This window comes from Gavialis gangeticus, unplaced genomic scaffold (genome assembly GCF_001723915.1).
Source record: "Gavialis gangeticus isolate Ggan-Ray unplaced genomic scaffold, GavGan_comp1, whole genome shotgun sequence".
Taxonomy (NCBI): domain Eukaryota; kingdom Metazoa; phylum Chordata; order Crocodylia; family Gavialidae; genus Gavialis; species Gavialis gangeticus.
This window is the reverse complement of record NW_017729011.1, coordinates 3,376,349-3,386,185: the sequence shown is the minus strand read 5'-3', so window position 1 is coordinate 3,386,185 and position 9,837 is coordinate 3,376,349. Positions and strand designations below refer to the sequence as shown.

The window sequence follows — 9,837 nt, the reverse complement described above, 5'->3', positions numbered from 1 at the left end:
TGTGTGTGTGTGTGTGTGTGTGTGTGTGTGTGTGTGTGTGTGTGTACATATATAAGGGAGACCAAGCTTCCTGTCCTAGGGGTTAGACTGATCTATATATATATAAGTGGTTTTTCATGGGAAAAATGTAGATTTTGGTTTACTTTTTTTAATTTGGGATTTGTTTTTATCAGAAAAAAACAGGATCCCTGCTAATTACTCATCACAGGGTGTCAGGGAACATGAGATGAGGTCTCCAAGCTGCCTTTGAGCCAGACCAGTGCTTTGAGGGGACTGATGGAGTTATTTTGGACATTCCTGAGAAAGTCTGTTTAGTATTTTGGAAGGGGAATACCTCTTCTTCACACACACAAGGGATTAATCTGAGGGGAGAATGCAGCTTCTCACCCTCTTGAGCTGGGACAGGCTTGAGCTGGGAGGAGATTGGCTTGGCTGCCATATTGTCTGGACCTCATCATGGAGTTCTTATCTCACTGATGCTCAGATAATGTAGGCTATGGTAGCTCCTTGGCAGAGATCCAGGCCTGAACCAGACCACTTTGATGTCAATGCAAAGCCTGTCATTGATTGCCATGTGTTTTGGGTTCAGGTCTACGTTGACTTCTCTTTTTTGCTTTTATTTCCTTTAGATGCTGAGGAACAGCCCAGAGAGCTATACCAAAGGCTTAAGCCTGCATAAGAGATAGGTAGTAGAGCAAGGTCAGGGTTGAGGCACTATCACAGGCTGTGAGTGCAGGGCACTCTTGCAGGTACCCATCATACTCTGCTGGGGGAGTCCCTGTTCCCCCAAGCGCCACCAGGAGTGACCAGGAACAATGGTCACAAGCTGGCGGAGGGAAGGTTTAAGTTGGACACCAGGAAGCGCTACTTCACGGTCAGGGTGGCTAGGGTCTGGAACCAGCTTCCAAGTGAGGTGGTGCAGGCTCCCACCCTGGGGGTTTTTAAGAGGAGGTTGGATGACCACCTTACTGGGGGTCGTTTGACCCCAGTACTCTTTCCTGCCATGGCAGGGGGTCGGACTAGATGATCTGCTCAGGTCCCTTCTGACCCTAGAAACTATGAAACTATACCACTTTCTGGTTGAGCAACATAGAATTTTCCCATCCTGGGTGCTCTGTTCCCACAGGACACCATGGTGGTCCAGGCTGTAGCTGGTGCCTTCAAAAGATTATTTTACCTGGGCACTGTGCAGAGAGAAAAGAAGCTGTTAAAAGGCTAAATATGCTGACAATATTTGCAGGACCCAAGAGCTGCCTCTGTGACATGCTCTCTTGCATTGCCTTGTAGAGCTATTGCTGGCAAACCAGAGAGCTGTGTTGCAGAACCAGGACACTGAGAACATGGAGCACCTCAAGGTAGGTGTGAGACATTCCCCAGGAGTGCTGGTGATGGTGACAGAGTCTGGACACATGCGGCACATTTACCCTGGTGTAATTTACCTGTTTTGTACAGCAGTGTAAATTGCACCAGGATGCACATCAAACAAATGATCAGGTCTTGTGGGGTAGGCACTAGTAGCAGGTGACATTGTAGGGATCTATTTGTACTGAGCAAATGGTTCTCTCAGAGTAGCTGCGGACATATGAAATTTATACCAGTGTAGTTTTACCCTTGTTTTTTTCCAGGTAATTCTACAGCAGATTCAAGTCAGTCACACTGTTGTATGGTTGCATGCGAAGTGTTGGGTATAATGGAATAAATCCTGATTATACTGGCATAAACATTGTGAATCCAAGGCCAAAGTCAGTGGTGGGGGTAGGGGATGAGGGTACAGGGATGGAAGCAGGTGTAATCCCTGAAGAAATTCAAAAATAGTTGGGGAGACAAAGCATTAGAAGGCGACTCTTTCAGAGCCAAGAGATGCAGAGAGGGAGAGACAGGAGGGGTAGCTGGTGTCAAATTAGCAGGGAGGCTAGACTAGTCTGCGTAGCAACATGGAGAAAGGTTGTGAAAGGTTTTTAAAAGGTAGGGGGGGATTCTGAACAGGGTATTAGAGTTAGCTATCTTTGAGGGCTTTGTTTCTAAAGACAGAGGAGCAAAAATGACTTTGCTTCATATTAAGAGAACAACAAAATACAAGGTCAAGTCTTCATGAGACAGGGAACAACTACAGCAGTTATTTACTGCAGAGTTGCCTAAAAACATCTCAGTGTGTACATGTGCAGGGCTATTAGGCCACAGAAAACTAATTAAATCCGCCACAGGTTAGTACTTGTAAATACAAGTCCTATCTTGTGGCAGAGTTTTTTACTCTGCAGCAATGCGTGTGTAGATGCTATGCATCCTGGCAGGTAGCCCCGCACTGGAGCACACTCGTGCCCCAGCCAGCCCCTCTACAGCATGTTAAGCCAGGGTAGAGCAGCTCTGGACTGGCAGGCTGACACCCCCCCTGCCCCCCGGTCCCCTGCCAGCCAGGGCTGCTCTGACTTGGTTCAGTGTGTTGCAATCCTGGGTGCGTGTGTAAAGGCAGCTTTCAGGAACAATAAACTCCAGCATGATATGCACTAGAGTTTATTGCTGCACATTAACAGCATGTGTAGATGTGCCCACAGTGCAGTATGCATGGTGTGCGTGTGTGTAGTTGTTTTTTTTTGTGGTTGGCTGCATCTGAACACATTATGGCTGCTATTTCAGCAGCAGAGGAAGGCAACTCCTCTCTGATTAGTCCCTTTATGTGCTACAGTTTTTTAAACCAGTTTTGGAGCCGTGAAGTGACTCTAAACACAGTTCAGGCCTTGCGGTAGCATGTTTAGTGCAGTGACCAGGGCAGCGGAGTGTATTGACCCTACCAGCAGCTCAGGCTGCTCCATGGCTCTTCTTACAACAGGTCCAGCCCTCTGTTTTTGTGCCATGTGGACAGGACCCCAACTAGGCCTGTGTAATCAAGTTGGCAGGCCCTTCTTCCCCTTTGCTGTCCCTGTGGTAGGATCTTTCAGAGTACTTTCCCCTGCGTGCTTCTGGAGCTGCTCTAAGGACATGTTATACTTCAGACAAGCTCTCTTGTGCCTCTACTAAGACATGGTGGGATAACCGTGAAGATTTCCCAGCACATGCTGGTCTACACCCAGTTAAGTGGTGTGGCAGGTAGAGAGATGGACTGGGCCAGTTGTGATGTGGCTGCGAAGCATAAAGGCTGTAATAGGGGCACAGTTCCACCACTGTGAGGGGTTCTCTAACCAGGTCAGATGAGAGAGTTATACAGGCTGATAATAATTAGTTTGTGACTGTAGCAGTAGGGCTTTAAAGGCACAATTCAGAGAAAACAAGTCCTAACAGGCATGAGCTACCTACCCCATGCAGCAGGGCAAGTTGAGAATGTGGGGCTTGTACAAGGAAGTGGAGTAATATGTGCATCTGGAGGCATCACGCTGGAGAATGGGAAGGCCATATACAGGCACCAGGCTGGTTCAGGGGAAGGGAATGAGCTTATAGGGATGGCTGATTTCCAGAGACTTTCAGAGAAGCCTCATCTGCGTAAACAGAACATGTCCTTTGTGGAGAGCACCCTAATGCAGACTTCTTCAGTGCGACTGCTGATTTATCTGGGTGTTCTGCAGTTTCACTTGATGTTTTTTCAGGGGGTGCTGAATGAAACCCTTTGCTGTCCAAATGCAGTGTCTGAGATGGAGGCCTCTGTGATTTATAGGAGAGGCAAGGATGGGAAATGGCAACACAAACACAGGGCCCACATCGGAAACTGGGCTCAGCAGTCCCATGATTTATCTGTGCCGAATTCCGCTTCGCTGCTTCCCTCAGCTGCATTTTCAGTTATTTGTTTTAAACCATAGGATTGAGTTAGACAAACAAACCCAGCACCCACTCTCCCCTCCCTTCCTCTCGCACAATCACCATGGACTTGAAAGATGGCAAAAATGGGGGAGGAGGAGTGTTAGCCTCTCAGCATCAAAGTGGCTGGGCTAGACAATGCAAACCCAGCAGGATGGCATAGCTGCTTCACACCCGCACCCTGTGCTCCTCCAGAACTGTGCTGCCCTCTGCACCAGGAGGGGTCTGGATGCTGGATAAACTCCCTTCCCTTCTCTCAGCTTGAGCATGGTTTCCTTTAGTAGCTGCTAGATCAGGCTACAATGAATGTGACCTCTGGGGCTTGGTTTGCTTGAGTTTCTGGTAATCCTTTGCCCTCATTTCTGGCCTTGTGAAAGTGTGCGGAAGGAGTTTTCTCTTTCCTCAGTTTAGTTGCAGTCTAAAAGCATTCCTCAGTGACCTAGGCATTTTAGCTGCCACCATGTCTTGGGATCCACTGTACGTCTGAACTCGATGGAGAGTTTTATTTTAATTCTGAAATTAAACCAGTTGAACTGAACTTCTAGCTTTTTTTGTCTCACTTTCCCCCTCCCCTCTGTAAAAACACACGTCAGTAATGTGCATGGATGTGTGCGCGCATCTTCTGTGAAAACGCATTCTTCACTGGCTTCCTGAAGCAAAAACCCTTCTTAGCCTGTATCTTGAAATTAGTGGAAGGAGGCTTTTTAATGAATTGCAACTCCAGCAGCCCGTGCCTGTGAAACGCCACTTAAACCTCCTCAAAGTGTTTGTGAGAACATTGCAATAACAAAGTACTCTGTGCCTCTGAAGAATGCAGCGGGAACAAAAGCCACATCAACAGAGAAAGGACTAGGGAATACTAAATAGTTGACAGGAATTTTAATATAAAACTCTCTCTCTTCCTTGTTGCTTAGAGTTTTCAGGAAGCCCTCTGGCTTATCGTAAAGCGGCATACGGCACAGACGGGGGCTTGGGAGGTGAAAGGTGGCTTCCTGCCATTCTTCTCTGGAGCTGGGTTCCCATGGGCGGTCATGCCAGCTTCACTGTGGCTTGTTCCACAGTGTTGTGATACAAGGATTCTAGGATTACTGCTACTTTGGGGGATTTAATTTTCATGGGCTAACGGCGTGTTTAGAGTTTTCAATCATGAATCGCTTCAATGGACTCTGCAAAGTGTGCTCGGAGCCGAGATACAGACAGGTCTGTGTAACTGGAGTCAAACCTGAATGCAAGGGAATGTGTTTGGGTGGTTGTGGGGGTGTCTCCTGCAGTTAGGCAGAAGTGCTTGGCTGGGTTCTTTCCCACTTCTCTGCTTGTGAATGTGTGCATTTCCAGTGTTTGTTGCTAGGGTTAATTTGCCAACGATGTTATAGCAAATACAATTAAAACATTTTCCTAGTAGGTATCTGTGTCTCTGACAGATGGGCTTATCTATACAACGGGTTGGCTCCTCTAGTGTGGGAGAATTATCAGCCTGCCCTAATGATCTGAGTGTTAGTGCTCTCACTACTCTGCGTGCATTGTGCAAGCACTGAGCTGAGAAGTATCATCCCAATTTACCATTTATCAGCAGAAAGGAAGGCACAGCAGACTAAAGCCTCTGACATTTCAGTGTGGTCTCTTTGGAGAGTGCAAGTGCATTTGAAAGAAGCATTTCTAAAACTAGTTATGTTTGACAGTGACTTGGCTGTTACAAAAAATACTCAAGCACAGTAAAGGGAAGTCTCAAGTTTTGTCCGATCTGGTTTTCCACGGCTCTTTGTGATGGAGCAAATCTCTGCTCGCATAGTTTAAGCATGGCTGTGCGGGGGGAAGCTGTCTTGGACTTTCTGACTCCCATTTTGTCGGTGATGGGTTTCTCGGCCTGCTGCCAGACAGACCTATGTGGCACCTGGCTTCTTTGCTGAGGTCTCATGTTTACCTGGGATGATCTGAGGCTAGGGTTGCAATTTTGTGGGGGATTGTGTATGAGGCCTTTCAAAGCGATGAAATAGTTGCACAGTCTAGGTGGGAAAAAGAGACAGCAGAAGGAGTCCTGTTAGTTAAACATGCCCTATCCAGTCTGGGTTGGCTGAAGGGTGTTGCACAAGAACTCTCCTTTAGTTTGCAGGCAGCACTGGTTTGCTCTGACCCATGTCTTGGGCTATGTTAGTTCTTTTTCTCTCAAAGCCATTGGAATCTGAACACCCTTGACACCATATGACTGCACAGGTTTGGTATCTCTACCCTCCAGGTTACTGGTGTCATGTGCTACCCCTTGCCCCTGTTCCCACTTATCCCTTGGTTAGGGTTCATGCTGTCCCTCTTTGTCCACAGTGGCAAAAATAGTATTTCTAATTCACCACTGGGGGTAGCAGTGGCAAAAACTGTAAAGTACTAAAATAGGCAAGGCCTCCAGCATTTTTCCCGTGGTGTTGTAAAGACTCCAAGCAGGACTTTATTCAGTAGCAAAGCATCTGCAATTAGTAGTTATCTGCTGATTCTCCTGACGATGAGTGATGTAGAGGAGGTTTCAGCTCACACTCACAGCTGAGCTGGCTCTGCCAGCAGCCAGAGACAGAACTTGTCCGTACTGGTGAAACCCATGCATTTGACTAGCGGCTAGTCAGGATGCAACTTGGCAGGATTAGAAGGGGAGAAGGAGCCATTTTCATGTAGTTTCTCTTTTCTACTCTCAACCTGTCTAGAGGGGTTGCCACTAAGTGACATAAAACCCCCTTCTCCCCTCAAGGACTGAATACATCTGTTAACAACGATGCAATAGTGTACAGGATGAAAAGCAAACTCGGAAGCCCCTTAGAAGGATGCTGAGTGCTGTTTCTGGCCATGTGTCTGGTTTTAAGTGGCTGCTAGCAACACTTTTTCAGAACAAACCTCCCTCTTACTTTCCTGCCCTGTGGTCAGACTGAATGGGGGAGGTGATTCAAACCTGAACAACCCTGACAGCCTTTTATGTATCCACCACAGGCCAGAAATAAAAGGAAAAAATTACTCAAGGCAGAAGGACAGGGCCTATTCTTGGCAATGTTAGTGGGAGGACGTTTGTCTTTTGAAGTCTATTGCCATGCAAAGGACATTTTCAGATGTGGGGTACTGCATCCCAAAACATCTTCACTTTGCTATATATAAAGAAGATTGAACTAAATTTTCTTTCTTCAGCTGCTCACATGGGATTCCTCCATGGGATAATTCTTCCTTGTGGCTGTTTATTTTAAAAAATCAGATTAGTCAAGCATTTTTCCCCTTTTCTTTTCTGGAAAACTGGAAGCTTGATCAGCTTCTTTGATCTAAGTACTTATTATAAGAACTGTAACTCTGAGCTTTCACTGGAAGCTTACAATCAAGAATTAAAATTTACCTTATGAATAAATGCTCACAGCTTCCAGGGTCAGGATGGAGGGTGGTGTATGTAGTTTGATTTTTGCTTGCTCATGAAACAGCATTAATATGTTATCCATTTGCATAAAGACTCATTTAAGCCATGTCCTAGTTAATGTGCTTTTTTTCAGGGAGGACTTTTATAGTGACAGTTGCTTGTTGTCTCCATACAGTATGTGCAACCCTCTCCAGTTGGATAGAGAAGCACTGTATTATTGTAGGTGTTAAGTCCTGGGGCTGTGCATGGGTGAAGTGCTGAGTACTTGCTGATCATACCTGCTAGCTGTCTGCCCATTTAACCTGCTGACTCTGTTTTCAGATTACAATCCCTCGAGGAAGGGATGGGTTTGGCTTCACAATCTGCTGTGATTCTCCTGTCCGTGTGCAGGCTGTGGACTCTGGTAAGACACCCAACCATTCTTATGCACCTCTTATTACTGTAGTGATTTGAAAGGGATTTGCTGCTCCTTTTTGCTTCCTTGTGTTTGACTGTGCCTTTCAAGCTGCAGAGAATTCTCTTGTACTTTTATATGATCCCCTCTTTTTCTCTAATGAGGAGGTTGGCTGCCACCCACTGACTGCTCATATGGAAATTACAGAAAGCTTTTTGATTTTCAGTGTTTAATGAAAACTCTGAAAAAGCTGTTGCAAATGTATGTTTCCAGTACAAATTTCTGTTTTGACCAAAAAGCCACTTTTAAAAAGAACACATTTTAGGCCTCTTCTATTTGCGATTAGGGAGGACTGCTTTTGTTTTGAGCATTTATAGGTTACAAATTCAAGATTTGCTTCTGAATATTGTGAGAGCAGGAAACATACTTTGTAATGAAACCTATTTCATTAACTGTTATAGAAATCTAGATTGCTGCACCATGACTACCTATATACAGGAGAAACCAATCCACTTCCTTTGTTCTGTGTGCTTGGATGATCAGGGTATTTGGGTCTTGGGCAGACAAATGCAGGAGTGAGGAGGTGAAATGGCATCACCTTCCCAGCCTCTGGTGAGGGCAAAAAGGTGGAGCACAGCCTCTTGAAAGTGGAATATAACCTGTATCTTCTTCATGAAATTGCTGAGCACTGAGGGTTCAGAATCTGTGTAAACAGAGATCCAGATGTGTGCATCCAGTTGCTGGTGCAGGTGGGATTTAGAGGAACTGCACCCTGCCTACTATGTCTACTTTACATCGGGCCTTAGCCTGGATAGAGGCTGTTGTGCTAACTATCCACATCACAGACATTTTTTTCTTTCTGAAAAGCTCTATGCCTATACTGGTTAATGAAAGCCAGCTAGAACAACAGTAACTACTTCTAATGGAAATAATCAACATCTGAGAAGTCAACATGCCATTCATCATACAAAATGCTGTAGGCTGCCATTCATCTGAAACTTAATAGTTGAAGCAGGAATTTTCACCATCTGCTGCTTCACATATAACCTCCCATTCCTCAGCCTAGTAAAGCAGAAGTTGTGTGCCAACACCATGTGGCATCTGCAACATCCCAGTGATTTGTAACTGGACTTTGGACTGGAACAGCATGGAGCTGGCCCTACTGACACTACAAGATGATGTCCTCAGGACCGTGGATAGAGGCCATATCTCAGTGCTCATGCATTTTTGACTTCCCTGCAACTTTCAAAAGGGTTTACCACAGAGGCTGCTCACCTGCCTATAGAAATAAGTGAGATGGATAGCGTTGCCCTGCTGTGGCTCTCATTATTCTTCTTCAGAGAGGGGATGTGGGCAGCTGACTCCTCTTCCACAACAGCTGGCACCTGCAGGGGCCTAGGGGAATCAATCTCATCCCACTTTTTCTTCAACACCTGTATAGGTGCACCTGGGAATTAGAGCAATGCCATAGGCTCCAGTCCCAGCAATGTTTTGATAGCTTCCAGCTATCCCAAAGCCTCTATAACACACCGTAGTGGAGAGTGTCTGTTTGTCTCTTTGTAGTGGTTAGCCCGTGGAGAGAAATTTATGAGTTTCATCCTCCCTTTATGCTAAAGTGCTTAGATTCTTTAGTAATCCAGTATGGTGGTATTATAGATCCAGGGAGCTCAAAGTCACCCCTTCCTCCCCATCCAGGGATGCTGCTTTACACCTAAATGAGATCAATGTGTGACTGAAAAGAAAGTGAGCCTAATTCTACTTGAACAAGATGGAAAGAGAAAATGCTTGAAAGTGGCTGTCTGGTCTTTCCTGCTCATCGAGGGTACTTCCTCCATATCCAACACTGACATGAAGTGTTTGGATCTAGTTTTGCTTAGTACTGAACCTATGAGGCCAAGCCTTTTCAGTCATAAAGATGTCTTCTTCCAGCTCCAGTTTACTAGGAAGTATTCCTCCTTTGCCCCAGATGATGGCCTGGCCACAGGGGTTGAAGCATTGCCATTTCTTCTGGACCGAGATGAATGTGGTGCACAGTGCAGGTGCCAGGCAGAGAAGACAGTGTAGTAACCTTTTTCCTCAGACTCTGTTGGGTACCTGGTACAAGCAAAGGTGTCAACGTCTTGCTTGAAGAGGACAGCTGAAAGCTGAAAACATTTGACACCAATGGTCAAAGAGCCCAGAACTGGAACCCAAGTGGAGTGATTCTCTTTCAAAGGGGCTTGGGCACTCCTCCTCAGTCTAGTAACTTGTGTGTGCAGCTTTTTTTTTTTTTTTTTTTTTT

The 9,837-nt window shown here is 45.8% G+C and overlaps 1 protein-coding gene across 8 annotated transcripts in view; it reads left to right on the top strand.

The window, feature by feature from the left end:
• RGS3 (regulator of G-protein signaling 3) overlaps positions 1-9,837 on the top strand; it is a 222,393-nt gene that overhangs the window by 51,184 nt on the left and 161,372 nt on the right. For 6 of the 8 annotated variants that reach the window (XM_019510367.1, XM_019510370.1, XM_019510366.1 and 3 more), the window contains 2 exons: positions 1,288-1,355; positions 7,484-7,565. In XM_019510367.1, coding sequence (XP_019365912.1) covers positions 1,288-1,355; positions 7,484-7,565 — 150 coding nt within the window. Of the gene's footprint in view, positions 1-1,287; positions 1,356-4,837; positions 4,987-7,483; positions 7,566-9,837 lie in introns of those variants that run through there. The other 2 variants (XM_019510374.1, XM_019510373.1) reach the window with 1 other exon arrangement.